The sequence below is a fragment of the Salvelinus fontinalis genome, chromosome 24, assembly GCF_029448725.1.
Source record: "Salvelinus fontinalis isolate EN_2023a chromosome 24, ASM2944872v1, whole genome shotgun sequence".
Classification (NCBI taxonomy): Eukaryota; Metazoa; Chordata; class Actinopteri; order Salmoniformes; family Salmonidae; genus Salvelinus; species Salvelinus fontinalis.
This window is the reverse complement of record NC_074688.1, coordinates 1,235,716-1,253,217: the sequence shown is the minus strand read 5'-3', so window position 1 is coordinate 1,253,217 and position 17,502 is coordinate 1,235,716. Positions and strand designations below refer to the sequence as shown.

The 17,502-nt window shown below is 43.7% G+C and overlaps 1 protein-coding gene across 7 annotated transcripts in view; it reads left to right on the top strand.

The window, feature by feature from the left end:
• LOC129821727 (protein furry homolog) overlaps nt 1-17,502 on the top strand; it is a 222,270-nt gene that overhangs the window by 152,314 nt on the left and 52,454 nt on the right. For 5 of the 7 annotated variants that reach the window (XM_055879325.1, XM_055879322.1, XM_055879326.1 and 2 more), the window contains 12 exons: nt 47-221; nt 486-576; nt 1,212-1,294; nt 4,636-4,786; nt 5,203-5,306; nt 7,823-8,011; nt 11,582-11,783; nt 12,384-12,505; nt 12,759-12,946; nt 13,172-13,266; nt 14,098-14,334; nt 14,544-14,902. In XM_055879325.1, the coding sequence (XP_055735300.1) occupies nt 47-221; nt 486-576; nt 1,212-1,294; nt 4,636-4,786; nt 5,203-5,306; nt 7,823-8,011; nt 11,582-11,783; nt 12,384-12,505; nt 12,759-12,946; nt 13,172-13,266; nt 14,098-14,334; nt 14,544-14,902 (1,996 nt within the window). The remainder of the gene's footprint in view (nt 1-46; nt 222-485; nt 577-1,211; nt 1,295-4,635; nt 4,787-5,202; nt 5,307-7,822; nt 8,012-11,581; nt 11,784-12,383; nt 12,506-12,758; nt 12,947-13,171; nt 13,267-14,097; nt 14,335-14,543; nt 14,903-17,502) is intronic. The other 2 variants (XM_055879327.1, XM_055879323.1) reach the window with 1 other exon arrangement.

Sequence of the window (17,502 nt, the reverse complement as noted above, 5' to 3'; positions counted from 1 at the left end):
TTTGTTTGTGTCTGTGTGTGCTTGTGTACTTCCATGTGTGTTCCAGATCAAGAAGGTAGTGATCTACCTGTGTCGTAACAACACCATTCAGACCATGGAGGAGCTGTTGTTTGAGCTGCAGCAGACAGACCCGGTCAACCCGGTGGTACAGCACTGTGACAACCCACCTTTCTACTGCTTCGCTGCCACCAGCAAGACCTCCACCGCCGCCTCAGGTATAGGTACAGACAAACGTACGAACACACAAACAAGAATGAAACACAAACACAGATGAACACACTAACAAACACACGCATACACACAAACGACTACGCACAAACATGAAGTGAACGAACACACTAACACAGTCAGTCAGACTGGACATATAGACCCCCACTGGCGCCTCTGCTAGTAACATTATGTTACACGTTTTACATTTCCCAAAACATTCACAATATGTATGTTTGAATGAAATGTATCTATTAACCTTGTACTTTTTTGTTTAGGTACAACATCCAGTAGCAACACTGTAGTTGATGGCCAAGAGAGTTTCCCTGACGCAGATGACATTAAAGCAGCCAAAGAGAACGAAGAGAGGTATAGTAGCACAGTAGAGTACCTGGAATGAGGCCTGGTCTCAAATTTCTTTCTGCTGTTTTGCCAACTCCGTTTGGTATGGCGACAACCATGGAAGTTGACAAAATAGCACAAAGAGATCTGGGACCTGACTAGGTGAAATATAACTTGGTCCTAGATCTGTTTGTGCTATCAGGACCAGGTTAGATGAAATGTGATGTAATATAAGATCAGCATTAGCAGAGAAGAAGAGGCGAAGCGAAAGGTTTTACATGAAAATAAGACCACGAGGTGAGGAATGTTTATATGGAGGTACAACGAGAGAGTTTCGAATTTGGTCAACAGAAAAGGTCATTGATCATTTGCTACATGAGGCTTATTGGATCAAATATACATTTCCTTATGGTTAGGATTACATTTCAGCAACTTTGGGAAAAAACGACTTTATATCGGGAGTTCTGCCTGTTCACTCGCGTATCTGCCCTCTCATTGACTAGAATGGTCCAACCTGATCTCGTCACCCCCTCCTGCCTTCCTTCTTTGTGAACATGTATTTCCATTGTTAGAGCTGTTACTCGGCTATCTTGTCAATAAAATAGATTGTCTGTTGCAGTAGCCATGGCGACAACCTCTGACCTCTGACCTTTGTGATCCAGGTTGAGTAACATCATGAGGCACCACAACTGTCTGGAATCCCGATACAGCAACAGTTCTGGAGGCTCCTACGAGGAGGAGAAGAGTGAGTAGAGATTATACTCTATATACAGTATTACGTTTTACATGCCCCCAACTGATTGTGTTTTTTTGTTTGTTTATCTGCATTGTTTGTAACTTGTTTTTTTACTCATTTTGTACATAATGTTGCCGCTACTGTCTCTTATGACCGAAAATAACTTCTAGACATCAGGACTGCGATTACTCACCACGGACTAGCAGAATTCTTTAATCTTCTTTCACGACTCTGACGAGCCCAAGGATATATGGCTCCCTCGGGAACAGGCCCCGACCCCAGTGATCTGCATGAAGAGGAGGCGGAGAAAGATAGGCCGGAGAGCGGGCTGCCTTCTGAGAATTCGGAGGCGATTGAATTAACCCCCACTTCCCTCAATTCTGATAGCAAACATGTAATCTTTGGACAATAAAATCAATGAGTTACGGGGAAGATTAAACTACCAACGGGACATTAAAAAGTAACATCTTTTGCTTCACGGAGTCGTGGCTGAACAACGACAATATCATCATACAGCTGGCTGGTTATACAATGTACCGGCAGGATAGAACAGCGGCGTCTGGTAAAGACAAGGGGCGGCGGACTATGTATTTTTGTAAACAACAGCTGGTGCACGATATCTAAGGAGGTGTCAAGCTATTGCTCGCCTGAGGTAGAGTATATCATGATAAGCTGTAGACCATACTACCTACTGAGAGAGTTCTCATCTGTATTCTTCGCAGCTGTTTACATACCACCTCAGTCAGAGGTTGGCACTAAGACAGCATTGAATGAGCTGTATTCCGCCATAAGCAATCAAGAAAACGCTCACCCAGAGGCGGCGCTCCTAGTAGCTGGGGACTTTAATGCAAGAAAACTTAAATCTGTTGTACCAAATTTCTATCAGCATGTTAAATGTGCAGCCAGAGGGAAAAGAACTCTGGACCACCTATACTCCACACACAGATACGCATAAAGCCTTCCCTCGTCCTCCATTTGGCAAATCTGACCATAATTCCATCCTCCTGGTTCCTGCTTACAAGCAAAAATTAAAGCAGGAAGCACCAGTGACTAGATCAATATAAAAGTGGTCATATGAAGCGGATGCTAAACTTACAGGACTGTTTTGCTAGCACAGACTGGAATATGTTTCGGGATTCCTCCAATGTTATAGAGGAGCACACCACATCTGTCATTGGCTTCATCAATAAGTGCATCAATGACGTCGTCCCCACAGTGACCGTATGTACATACCCCAACCAGAAGCCATGGATTACAGGCAGCATCTGCACTGAGCTAAAGGCTAGAGCTTCCGCTTTCAAGAAACAGGACTCTAACCCGGAAGCTTATAATAAATTATAAGGATGTGTTCTTACCTACCCTTACCACCTGGGGGCGGCCCGTCAGGAAGTCCAGGATTCAGTTGCAGAGGGAGGTGTTTAGTCCTTAGCTTAGTGATGAGCTTTGAGGGCACTATGGTGTTGAATGCTGAGCTGTAGTCAATGAATAGCATTCTCACCTAGGTGGGAAAGGGCAGTGTGGAGTGCAATAGAGATTTCGTCATCTGTGGATCTGTTGGTGCTGTATGCAAATTGGAGTGGGTCTTGAGTTCCTGGGATAATGGTGTTGATGTGAGCATTTTATGGCTACAGACGTGAGTGCTACGGGTCGGTAGTCATTTAGGCAGGTTACCTTAGTGTTCTTGGGCACAGGTACTATGGTGTTCTGTTTGAAACGTATAAGATTTCACCTTCCTTAAAACTGTAAAATACATATTTGTATGTTTAGTGTGAAGAGAACATTTACATATTTTCTTAAGGTCTCTCTTGATCAAAACGCCTGCCCCCATCGCGGTGAATGTCTAGCTTGGCTTCCTGAACTCATTAGGAATTCGCCTTTTATCTCTTATTAATCTTGTCCATCTATAACAAACAGAACTTTTTTAATTTGTTCAAAATCTATGCATTATTTTTGATTAATGGCTCTAACTCCATCTCTGCTACAGTGATGAAACCACTCTCTCTTGCTGCGGTACGATGTAAGGATTGCAGATATGTGCTTTGTCAGTAGCTGTGAAGTAGAGTTCAGCCAGGAGTTCATGGACAGTTGGCAGAGCGAATGAAATGGTAGGAGTGACATTCCAGCCTAAAGTGGTTTCAGATTTCACATCCTACGTCACACAGGCTCAGAATATACTACTGTGGCCGTGGCAACCAGGGCTATCGTTCAATGCAAACCATTTCGGGCCACGGTGTCCATAGAGCGATTTATAAGCAAAAATGTCAGTCGGACCTAGTACCAAAACCATGCATGTACCCTAAACAGGGGACTTTACATGGCCGTCTAAGTTAGTGCCATTGATAATGCATGATAGGCCAAGCGCTCCTAGGAGATCCTTTGTAAGAATTGACAGTGAAACACACAAGCAGCTCTGTGACAGGGCCTCTCAGATGCTACCAGTAAACAGCCGGTTACCCCAAAACTCCTTTGTTCTACTCATTGGTTCTACTCTCTGGAGCAGAGGTAGCCTGGGTCATGTTCACTAGGCACAAAACAGAATAAAACTGAGTGAAACAAGAATGTCCAATAAGAAATGCTTGTTTTCGTTTTCCGTTGCAAAACATCTTGCTACGGTGTGCCCTAATGAACACGACCCAGGTCAGAGCCAACTCCTCGAACTGAAACGAATTGCATGACGATTTATTTTATTTTATTTTATTTCACCTTTATTTAACCAGGTAGGCAAATTGAGAACACGTTCTCATTTACAATTGCGACCTGGCCAAGATAAAGCAAAGCAGTTCGACACATACAACAACACATAGTTACACATGGAGTAAAACAAACATACAGTCAATAATACAGTGAAAATAAGTCTAAGTCTTATAAGACGATAGTTAGAGGAGTTGGCTAAAGCACAAACAGATAAGACCATGCTAGAGCTGAGACAGTCCTTCTCGGCTCGCCAAACTCAATGACCTTTCCAAAGAAGAACTTTATAGAACACTGATCCTCTGCACTATAGCCCTCCTCAATGACTTAACATGCCTGCCATCAACAGACACAGTTATTGCTTTGAAAGGCAGCTGAATGGTGGGTGCATGTATTCACAGGAATGCTCATAACATTTTCTTTGGGGAGAGATGGGGTCTGAGTGCTAAATGCAAACAGGGTTGCATTCAGCAGGCACGAAAGGGGATGAAACATTTTGAAACGAAGGGAAACAGGGAGGTACCAGCTACCAGAAAGTGTCCAATAAGAAACACTGGTTTTGCCCTAGTGTGCCACACTGAACATGACCCTGGAGAGGGTGTGGCCTGGCGAGGCTTGCCCTACTTTGTCATGAGTGTAACTTCCTGTGTGATCCCTAGGTGAACCCCTTCCGCTGTACACTGGTTGGCTGATGAGCGTTGTGGAGACCAATCAGCCACTCCCTTTGCCTATGCCTGTCAACGGAGGCTGCTGGGCTCCCCTTGTGGACTACCTCCCTGAAACCATCACTCCTAAGGGACCTCTACACAGGTACACACAAACACACACACACACAGGCACGCACACAAGAGTGTGCAAAGCTGTCGTCAAGGCAAAGGGTGGCTACTTTGAAGAATCTCAAATATGAAATATATTTTCATTTGTTTAACCCTTTTTTGGTCCCTACATAATTTTTTTTTAAATGTACCTTTATTTAACTAGGCAAGTCAGTTAAGAACAAATTCTTATTTTCAATGACAGCTTAGGAACAGTGGGTTAACTGCCTTGTTCAGGGGCAAAACGACAGATTTTTAGCTTGTCAGTTTACCTACTACATGATTCCATATGGGTTATTTTTATAGTTTAGATGTCTTCACTATTATTCTACAATGTAGAAAGCTCCTGGAATGAGTAGGTGTGTCCAAACTTTTGACTGGTACTGTACATTGTTGATAATGTGTCTGTAGGTTTAACATTGCAGTGATCTTCATGACCGAGATGGTGGTTGACCACAGTGTAAGAGAAGACTGGGCCCTGCACCTGCCACTGCTGCTCCACGCCCTCTTTCTGGGTATGACAAGCACATTCTTTTCAATGAGCAATTTACAATTAGCTCATTCATCCCCCTCCTCTCCCCTGTAACTATTCCCCAGGTCGTTGCTGCAAATGAGAACGTGTTCTCAGTCAACTTACCTGGTAAAATAACGGTAAAATAAAATAAAATAAAAAAATTACTGAATGAACTGGTTCTGAACTTGCTCCAACTTGGACACGCTAGAAAGTAGCTGGCAATGGCTGCCAATCGTTTTGCCCCCTTTTACAGATGGAGACAATAGAGTAAGGGAGCAATAATTTGAATCCCAACCCTGTCTAGTATCACCATGTTATTCCACTGCTAAAGACACTGTTTGTAAGGTTTTACAGTGGGGTCAGAAATTATTGACACCCTTGATAAAGATGAGCAATAATGACTGTATAAAATAAATAATTAAATACTGAGCTATATTGTATGCTCCCAAAATTTGGAAATTATATTATTTTATATTAATACCATGGCTCAAAGAAAGAGATAGGGGTCAAATGTAAAGTAGAGTAGTCAAAAGTTTAGTATTTGGTCCCATATTCCTAGCACGCAATGTCTACATCAAGCGTGTGACTCTACAAACTTGTAGGATGCATTTGCAGTTCATTTTGGTTGTGCTTCAGATTATTTCGTCATTATTCACGATTCACTCAAGTAGCATCCACATTAAATGTAGAAGTGTTTAGAAGATATTATTGTTAGGTATAATAAAAGGTACTCTAAAATGACACAATACATTATTTACCATTCATTTCTATTGGGGACCAAAAAAAAACTGAAACTAGCGATGCGCCGATATGACATTTTTGGCCGATACCAATCACTGATGTTAAAAAAATTTGATGCCTTTTAAGCATTCTAGTACAGTTAAATAGTTGAAACACACACACACACACACACTGACCAAAAAGTTATTTTGTTGGCATTTACGTATGTCCCCATTACCAGTAAAACATAATCAAAACCTATTTATTTTACTTACTTGCTGTGCTGTTTCGTTGTTCATTTGTTCAGCCTCAACCAGGATTTCATCATACATGTCAAGCAGTGAAGTTTCAGCTCTGTCTGTCTGTGGCCTCTCTTCCTCGGTGCACACTGTCACTGTGTCCGTTTCCAACTTGTCCAGCTGTGTCTAACATTTCACGTAAACCCTGTTTCTTGTCTGCATCGAAGTAACGGTCCTTGTACCTAGCATCGAGCATGGTGGCGACACGGTAAAGAGGCTCAGAGAGAATGCCACCGAATCGCTTATTCACAGCCTCTTGTAGAGTACTTTTGCAAGTTTTAACCCCACAGCCTGTGTCGGCAGTTTTGTTGAGCAGGCGTTTCAATGCCTTGACAGAGGGTATCACATCTGCTGCAGATGCAGTTGATGAGCTTATTTCTCGAGCCAGTTCTTCGAATGGAGCTCGGAGTGTGTTCATGTTCCCAAGTTTCAAACATGTTTTGAAATGGCAGCATCGGTATGAGAACCAGCACATTCTTGAACATGCAATATGGCGTTCCTCAGTACGAAATCCTCGTCGACCCACTGTGCTTTCAGACTCAGCATGCTCATGGGGCTGACTCTCTGGACTGTGCTGTCAGACTCAGCATGCTCATGGGGCTGACGTCGCTGGTCCAAATGTTAGTCGTGAAGCTAATAGCGGTGACACCCACAGCAAGTAGCTCATGGATGTGCGTTTCAACAATACTATGTAACTCTGGTAGGGCAACATCTGAAAAATAGCTCTTACTTGGTAGTGTGTACCGGGGCTTGAGGTACTTGATGTCGAGAGCACTGTTGAATGTCAAGGGCAATTATCTTGGCGTTAATGGATTTTGCCTTTGAGTTGTCTCGCTGAAATGTTCTTACTCTTTCAAATGACTGCTCGACTTGAACTTGTTTAGTTGTTGGAAGTGTGGTCTTAGTATTTTTATGCTTTTGTTCTGTGTAGAGCTTTATTTTTCATGGCGTCATTACGTCATCTACCTACGTTATATAGTTATGCACGTCAGCGTTGACATCGGTTTTGCACATAGCCATTAAAGTAAACATCGGGCCAATGCTGATGTTGGCATTTTTAGCTAATATCGTCCGATTCCGATATGCTTACCGATATATCGTGCATCCCTAACTAAAACTAAAACAAACTGCAAATGCATCCAATGAGTTTGTAGAGTCACAAGCTTGATGTACTCATTGCATGCTACTGTAGGAATGTAGGACCAAGTACTTAACTTTTCACGACTATATTTATAGGAGTCTTTAGGGCGTTCAATAATTCTGACCCCTACCTTTTTGAGAGAGAAAAAGTATTACTTGTTAAACAAAATCCCTTTCTCTGAGCAATTGTATTAGTATGAAATAATTTCCCTATTACTTTGAGCATACAATACAGCTCAGTATTTGAGTTATTTATTTTATACAGTAATTATTGCTGATCTTTATCAAGGGTGTCAAACATTTTGGACCCCACTGTATCTGCTGTCACTGTATTATGATGTATTTTTTTCACCACCAGGCATGGATCACTACCGTCCCGAGGTGTTTGAGCACAGCAAGCGTCTCCTCCTGCACCTACTCATCACGCTGTCCTGCAACCGCAACTTCCAGAATATCGCCTCCGTCCTGCTGCAGACACGAGAGGTCAATAGCAGCAAGACCTTGACCAGCAAGTCAAGCTACCAGCCTGAATACTTCACTACTACAGGTAGTACACAGTATAGAATATATTCCAGGGCAGTGTACATTAGGGAATGGAACTTAATTTTTTTTTTTAACGTTTTGTCTTTATCATTATCATAACATGTGTGGTCTAAATTGAAGTTGATGTTTTAAAACTATAACAATTCAAATAAGCATCTGCAATACATGCCATCAGTTCTGAGATGGTGGTTTACAAACAAATTTGTATGCATTGATTTTAAGAAAAAAAAGTTTAAATGAAAAATGGAAATGAGCATTTCTTATTGGACAACTTCTAGTAGTCCCTACCTGTTTCATCCCGTTTTGTGCCGAATGAACATGACCCAGTGCATTTGACTGTCAACAGATGCTGTTTACTTTGGAGCTGGGATACACAGTGCTTTTGAGCTCTGCTGTCATATAGACTCGTTTGCTCCGTATTTTAGGTGTTTGGATTGAATCGAGAAGTACTCCTGTTACTCATTCCTTAGGCCATTAAGATAATTTAATACCATTTTGATTGGAGTGCATCAGAAAGGATTCTTGGTAAATTGTGTCACTGCATATCTCATTCGGGAGTTAATAGTGTCTAACCATGGGAACAAGTGTAGGTAAAAGGTGCAAATGCATTTATCTCACTTTAGTAAAAAAAACTCTCATGTCAATTCAATGTAACTGTATTTATCCTCTCGCATTGTCAAAAAATGTATTTGTTCAATGCTGTATATTCTGCCTATTTGTCACGCTCGTCATAATAACTGGACCAAAGCGCAGTGTGATCTGGGTTCCACATCTTTTATTTACTAGGTGAAACTCACAGCGAAACAAAACAATACATCTCAAACGAAATGTGAAGCTAACAATAGTTCTAACAGGCAACTATCCATAGTCAAGATCCCACAAAGCACAAAGGGGAAATGGCTGCCTAAATATGATCCCCAATCAGAGACATACCTGGCCAACATAGAAACATAATCCCCTAGATGACCCACCCTAGTCACACCCCGACCTAACCAACATAGAGAATAAAAAGCTCTCTATGGTCAGGGTGTGACACTATTTGTGAAAAATACATACATATACTGAACAAAAATATGAATGCAACATGTTAAGTGTTGGTCCCATGTTTCATGAGCTAAAATATAAGATTCAAGAATTTTCCACACCCACAAAAAGCTTATGTCTCACAAATTTTGAGCACAAATTTGTTTACATCCCTGTTAGTGAGAATTTCTCCTTTGCCAAGATAATCCATCCACCTGACAGGAGTGACATATCAAGAAGCTAATTAAACAGCATGATCAATACACAGGTAAAATGTGCAGTTTTGTCACACAACACAATGCCACAGATGTCTCAAGTTGAGGGAGTGTGCACTTGGCATGCTGACTGCAGGAATGTCTAGCAGAGCTGTTGCCAGATAATTACATTTTAATTTATCTACCATAAGCCACCTCAAACGTCATTTTAGAGAATTTGGCAGTATGTCCAACCGGTTTCACAACTGCAGACCACGTGTAACCATGCCATCCCAGGACCTCCACATCCGGCTTCTTCCCCTGTGGAATCGTCTAAGACCAGCCACCTGGACAGCTGATGAAACTGTGGGTTTGCACAACCAAAGACTTTCTGCACAAACTGTCAGAAACCATCTCAGGGAAGCTCATCTGCATGCTCATCGTCTTCACCAGGGTCTTGACCTGACTGCAGAAGGGCAAATTCCCATCTTCGAAGGTCACTGGCACGCTTGAGAAATGTGCTCTTCACGCGGAAATCCTGGTTTCAACTATACCGGGTAGATGGCAGACAGCGTGTATGGCATCGTGTGGGCGAGGGGTTTGCTGATGTCAACATTGTGAACAGAGTGCCCCATGGTGGCGGTGGGGTTATGATGAGGGCAGGCATAAGCTACGGACGACGAACCCAATTGCATTTTATCGATGGCAATTTGAATGCACAGAGATAACGTCACACCGATCCTGAGGCCCATTTTCGTGCCATTCATCGGCCGCAAGGATCTATACACAATTCCTGGAAGCTGAAGATGTCCCAGTTCTTCCATGGCCTGCATACTCACCAGTTATGTCACCCATTTAGCATGTTTGGGATGCTCTAGATCGACGTGTATGACAGCATGTCCCAGTTCCCACCAATATAGATCAACTGAATGCGAAGGAGATGTATCGCGCTGCATGAGGCAAATGGTAGTCACACCAGATACTGGCTGGTTTTCTGATCCACCAATTTACTCTTTTTTTTGGTGTCTGTGACTAACAGATATCTGTATATGCAGTCATGTGAAATCCATAGATTAGAGCCTAATTTATTTGTTTTATTTTCATGATTTTCTTATATGAACCGTAACTCTGTAAAATGTTGCGTTTATATATTGCTCTAAAAAAATAAAGGGATTTTCCGTTTTTATCAAACTGACCATCTTAGACAGACAGCCTTGTGGTTCTATGGGGGCCTATGGGAGGGAGCGTAGCACTGGACACATGGCTCTTCTCCATGGTTAATCTAGGTACAGGCATCATTATTTGTGTTCAAAACTGTTCAACTATTGTCTTTCTCTCTCTCTGAGTCAACTACTCACCACATTTTATGCACTGCAGTGCTAGCTAGCTGTAGCTTATGCTTTCAGTACCAGATTAATTCTCTGAACCATTGATTGGGTGCACAACATCCCAGTTCGTGCTGCAAGAGCTCTGATAGGTTGGAGGACGTCCTCCGGAAGTCGTCATAATTACTGATTAAGTCAATGGAAGGGGATGAGAACCATGAGCCTTCTAGGTTTTGTATTGAAGTCAATGTACCCAGAGGACAGAATCTAGCTGTCCTCCGGCTATACTGGCTGCAACAGAGTGCTGCTGAGGCTACTGTAACACTTCATTGCAAAACAGTGTGTTTAAATCAATTTTTTGGTGACGGGAATATATTTAGTATAGTTTTCTAAAAAGGATAACTTTTCAGTATATTAATTTTTATGAAATTCACTGAGGATGGTCCTCCCCCTTCCTTCTCTGAGGAGCCTCCGCTGTATTCAACAGAGGACTACTTATCCTCTTGTTAAAAAAAAATATGGTGATAGCATTATTATTTTATGACATACATGACTCGATAAAGAAAACTTCACTTGACCTGACTAGGGACAAGCTGGTTTCTTGGATTCACTCGTTGTAATATAGAAAAACAGAGCATAGAGTTCACCTCACACCTTGCTACATTGGATTCACAACAGGAGCAGTCAGGAAGTTATGTGAAACCACAAAACGTACCTCTGTTAACTGGGTGCTCTTCATTAAACACGGTTTTGAAGATCACATTGCACCTCCTCTGTTTCGAAGAGTTTCCTCCTGTCTTGTGCCTCCTGAACAGTCCCTATTGTGATTCCTCTCCATCTTCCTCTCTCTCCCTCTCCTTCTCCCGTACCCTCTCCCCTCCTCTCATCCCTCTCCCCTCCACCCCCCTTTCATCCCTCTCCACTCCCTCTCATCCCTCTCCCCTCCCTCCCCCTCTCCTTCTTTCTCCTCTCTCCCGCTCCCTTCCTCATCTTCTTCCTCTCCTTCCCTCTCCCACGCCCTCTCCCTCCCAGGTGGGATGGACTTCCTGCGAGAGGGCCAGGCATCCCCAGTACCAGACTCTGGCCTCAGCTCCTCGTCCACCTCTTCCAGCCTCAGCCTGGGAGGCAGCACCTCCAACCTGCCCCATATCTCCTCCCAGGAGGCGGAGGAGCTGAAGAGCCCCTCAGAGACGGACGAGAAGACCAACAAGCTGATTGAGTTCCTCACCACCAGGTAGGTGGACCACGGACTGAAGGACGTGCAATCCGACGGACAGGCAGGCAGGCAGATAGTCGGTCGGACAGACAAACAGGCAGTCGGCCAACCAGTCAGTCACATAGTATGTACCACTACCAACAGACAGACACTCGCACGCACACGCAAGCACAAACACACCGATTTGAGTGGACCACTAGAACTTCATTACCTCTTTATCCTGGCAAGGGAAAACCGAAATATCATTTGCAGGCCTTTTTTGTTATCGATACGTGGCCATGCAATTTCATGTCAGGCCAACTCCTGACGTCCCACGCCACCTAGTGGTCTAGTGTGGCTAACACAACAACAAACTTGCCATTGTTGTAGTAGCAACACCACTGTAGCTCCACTTTGCTCTGCGGTAAAGTTTCCCCTAGGTAAAGATCTAGGATCAATTCCCCTCCCATCCTAACCTTAACCATTAGTAAGGAAAATTGTAAACTGACCCAAGATCAGCGTCTAGGGGCAACTTCACCCTCCACCAACATACTGTAGGTATACTTCTGTTTGAATTATACATTTGTTATCCTCTCTATGATATCATAGTCGTTTAACAATTGTGTTATTGTTTTCCAGGGCCTGTGGCCCCATGTGGTGTCACGAAGCTATCTCACCCAAGAACCAGACCTCAAAAAGCACGGAGCAGCTTGTCAACTTTCTGCGTTATGTGGTGTCGGTGTTCAAAGAGTCCAAATCAGGTAATCCTCCCCAAGAGTCTCGCGCTCTTCTACACCTTACCACACTACATGGTCATGCCGGAACCACTGCACTTTCTTTCACCTATTGCCTTGTAAAAGCGTAGTCTGACTCCTACCAACGTTAGACATCAGTGCGCGTGTGTGTGTGTCTGTGCGCGCATGTATGTGTATTTGCGAACATGCATGTGTGTGTCCGTGCCTGTGTGCCCATGCTTTGTGAGTGTGTGTCTCATACCTCTCATGTGTGGGCCAGACTTCCACCTGGAGCAGCAGTTGAGTGACATAGCTCTGCAGATGGGTCTGTGTAGCTTGTCACGCCACTACGCCGGGAGGTCCTTCCAGGTGGTTCGGGGGCTGCGGCAGCCGCTCTCGGCCCACGCCGTATTCGACCTGCTCTCGCGACTGGTGGAGGTGGTGGGGGAGCACGGGGAGGAAGTACAGGTGGGTGTGGGCAGAGGGAACGGGGGAGTGTGTGTCCAGGGGAGGGGGAGTGTGTGTGTGTGTGTGTGTGTGTGTGTGTGTGTGTGTGTGTGTGTGTGTGTGTGTGTGTGTGTGTGTGTGTGTGTGTGTGTGTGTGTGTGTGTGTGTGTGTGTGTGTGTGTGTGTGTGTGTGTGTGTGGGATGGTTGTGCAGATACCCAGTTTTAATGTCCTCCTGCTCTTCTAGGGTTATGTTATGGAGGTGTTGCTCACCTTAGAGTCTGTGGTGGACAACCTGGCTGAATGTCTCAAGAACAATGACCTAATGGCTATCCTGAACAGGTTGGTTTGCAGATCACCTTTGCTGACCGCATGACTTTAAAACAAATGTATTAACAGAGACACTTAGAAATGTAGCTAGATTGGGATACAGAGGGATACAGTACATAAATTGCGTTGCGAACGAACTGCTGCCTCCAGGGGCATGTGGTCTGGGGGCGGAAGCACTACCACTAGATCAGGTAATGGACCTTTATATTAGCCTGGAACCCACACTGTTCTGGCTGTAAGAATGGCTGTAATTACTGGCGTTATAAAACGAGAATTAGTCAGCAAATGGGATCACCTTCAACCAATCAGAAGGCCAAATCTTTTGATGTTCTCCAAACGCAACATAAGCTAAACCCGCCCATAGTTACTAAGTGGACACTGATTGGACTAGCTACTTTCAAGCCTGTCCAAGTGCCCCTTTATTGGAGAAAGTTCAGACTGAATCAGTAAAGTGAACCAATAGTGAAACAGAAAGTAGTAGCTGCAGCAACAAATCACATTTTATTGGTCACATACACATGGTTAACAAATGTTATTGAAAGTGTAGCGAAGTGCTTGTGCTTCTAGTTCCGACAGTGCAGCAATATCTAACAATTCCACAACAAATACCTAATGGAATAAGGAATGGAACGGAATAAGAATATATAAATATATAGTAGCTGTGAGTAGTAGCTGCATCAACAGAGTTCACACATCTATTATCACTTACAACCTTACAACCCAGCACCCAAAGATGTTTAGTTCAAACTATTTAGGGTTGAGTACGCCAATCCTTTATTAGGTATTTGTATGCCAGGTTGTTAAGGGTTTCAACTCATCGCTAGTCTCTTATTGGCTCTCCAGGGCATCCTCCCCAGACTTCCTTACCAATGGGAAGCTGGTGTCCAACAGGAAGAGCACGGGGCAGCTGAACCTGTTCCAGCGGGGCCTGGGGACAGCAGAGCGCAGCCGACACCAGAGGAGCTACTCCGTCCCCAAGAAGTTTGGTGAGGCTGACCGCTCATCCGACCCTCCTCGCAGCGCTACACTGGACCGCATCCAGGCCTGCACCCAGCAGGGAGGGCTGACCAAGAACCGCAGGTAGGGGACAGCAAGTAGCCTAATAGACTACAGCAGTTTTTATTCATCCTTTCATTTGGCATCTCCCAGTCGTTTTGAGGTCATGTTCATTAGGAGACACCTTGGCAAAACGTTTAATGAAAAATTGGCAAAGGCTTGGGGGTGCCACAAGGGCCATCTATTGGGATAGAAAAAAGAAAAAGAAATGAACACATTGCTCTCCTCTGCAGTCCGTCCTCCTCCAAAGAGCCCCTGAGTGACCCGGCCAACGTCAACCACCCGTCCAACCTGCTGGCCACCATCTTCTGGGTGGCCGTGTCCCTGATGGAGTCAGACTTTGAGTTTGAGTACCAGATGTCGCTGCGGCTGCTCCTCAAGCTGCTGGCCCACGTGGCCCTGGACAAGCAGGAGAACAGGGAGCGGCTGGAGAAGCTGCAGGGCCAGCTGAGGTGGAGCGGCTTCGCCGGACTCCAGCAGCTGCTCCTCAAGGGCTTCACGTCCACTTCCACCACCGACCTCACCCTGCAAATCTTCTGCCAGCTCACGCCTGTCTCGCGCGTGCCCGTGGTGGACACCTCACAAGCCATAGGTAGGTTATCTGTAGTCCTGTGTGACTCGATTGGTAAAGCATGGCACTTGCAACGATATGGTCAAGGCTTAAATTCCAGCTTGTGCAACCCATATTATAAATGCATGCGCACATGACTGGAAGTCTCTTTGGATGACAGCTTCTGCAAATTTGTATATACAGTATATACAGTGGGGTCTGAAATAATTGACACCCTTGATAAAGATAATGACATAAATGTATAAAATAAATAATTATAGTACTGAGCTACAGTTGAAGTCGGAAGTTTACATACACCTTAGCCAAATACATTTAAACTCAGTTTTTCACAATTCCTGACATTTAATCCTTGTAAAAATCCCCTGTCTTAGGTCAGTTAGGATCACCGCTTTATTTTAAGAATGTGAAATGTCAGAATAATAGTAGAGAGAATGATTTATTTCAGCTTTTATTTCTTTCATCACATTCCCAGTGGGTCAGAAGTTTACATACTACACTCAATTAGTATTTGGTAGCATTGCCTTTAACAATTTAAACTTGGGTCAAACATTTCAGGTGGCCTTCCACAATCTTCCCACAATAAGTTGGGTGAATTTTGGCCCATTCCTCCTGATAGAGCTGGTGTAACTGAGTCCAGTTTGTAGGCCTCCTTGCTGTGACCGACCGGCTTAAATCGGTCTTATGGAGCAAAATTTGAAATTGTGTTTTTTACATCGGATAAAAGTAGAGACTTAGAGCTACAAAATGGTATATCATACACTACAGTTGAGGAACATAGGGAAAGTAAGTTGCTTTTAAAGTTGATCATGAAGTAACCAAAAAAGTGTTAAACAATAATATAATAAAATATTATATATTCAAAGTAGCCAACCTTTGCCTTGATGACAGCTTTGCACACTCTTGGCATTCTCTCAACCAGCTTCATGAGGTAGTCACCTGGAATGCATGTCAATTAACAGGTGTGCCTTGTTAAAAGTTCATTTGTGGAATTTCTTTCCTCCTGATTGCATTTGAGTCAATCAGGTGTGTTTTGACAAGGTAGAGGTGGTATACAAAAGATAGCCCTATTTGGTAAAAGACCAAGTCCATATTATGGCAAGAACAGCTCAAATAAGCAAAGAGAAATGACAGTCCATCATTACTTCAAGACATGGTCAGTAAATGCGGAAAATGTCAATAACTTTTAACGTTTCTTCAAGTGCAGTCACAAAAACCAACCTTTGCTGCAGAGGATAAGTTCATTAGAGTTACCAGCATCAGAAATTGCATCTCAACATCAACTGTTCAGAGGAGACTGCTTGAATCAGACCTTCATGGTCGAATTGCTGCAAAGAAACCACTACTATAGGATACCAATAAGAAGAGGAGACTTGCTTGGTCCAAGAAACATCAGCAATGGACATTAGACCAGTGGAAATCTGGCCTTTGGTCTGATGAGTCCAAATTTGAGATTGTTGGTTCCAACCGCCATGTCTTTGTGAGAAGCAGAGTAGGTGAACGGATGATCTCTGCATGTGTGGTTCCCACCGTGTAGCATGGAGGAGGAGGAGGAGGAGTGATGGTGCTTTGCTGCTGACACTGTCAGTGATTTATTTAGAATTCAAGGCACACTTAACCAGCATGGCTACCACAGCATTCTGCAGTGATACGCCATCCCATCTAGTTTCCTCTTAGTGGGACTATAATTTGTTTTTAAACAGGACAATGACCCAACACACCTATAGGCTGTGTCCGGGCTATTTGACCAAGAAGGAGAGTGATTGAGTGCTACATCAGATGACCTGGCCTCCACAATCCAGCCAGCCTCCACCCAATTGAGATGGTTTGGGATAAGTTGGACCACAGAGTGAAGGAAAAGCGGGTAACAAGTGTGACAGCCCCTCCCTGCTCTGTCTACTGGGTTTTGCTGTGTGTACTTCCTGTAGGAGATCGGTGGACGGAGTAGGAGAGGTGGGCGGAGCTGGGAGGGTCGTCAGTGCTGATGGGGCATACCTGTGAAAGCTCAGCTGTGGCATACAGCCACTGTTTCCCCATTCAGCAAGAGATTCCTCTCTCCATGCATACCTTTGGTTGTTTTATTGTGACTTTGGCAGTGGACACTTAGTTTACTGACCTTCATGCCTCATTTGATTATTGTTGTGAGTGTTTATTTATGGAATAAATTCATTTTGATGTTCCTTTACTCAGTGTGTGGTTTCCCATTGTTGGTTACAATCTTGAGCCAGGTTGTAACACAAGTGCTCAGCATATGTGGGAACTCCTTCAAGATTGTTGGAAAAGCATTCCAGGTGAAGCTTGTTGAGAGAATGCCAAGACTGTGCAAAGCTGCCATCAAGGCAAAGGGTGGCTACTTTGAAGAATCTAAAATGTAAAATATATTTTGATTTGTTTAACACTATTGGTTACTACAGTTCATGATTCCAAAGGTGTTATTTCATAGTTTGTCTTCATAATTATTCTACAATGTAAAAAATATAAAAAAATAAAGTAAAACCCTTTAATGAGTAGGTGTGTCCAAACTTTTGACTGGCACTGTACTTCCAAACACAAATGACAGAACAGCTCACTGAACATTACTCGCACTAGCAGAGCTCGTTAGGCTGTTATGTTATCCAGAGCGT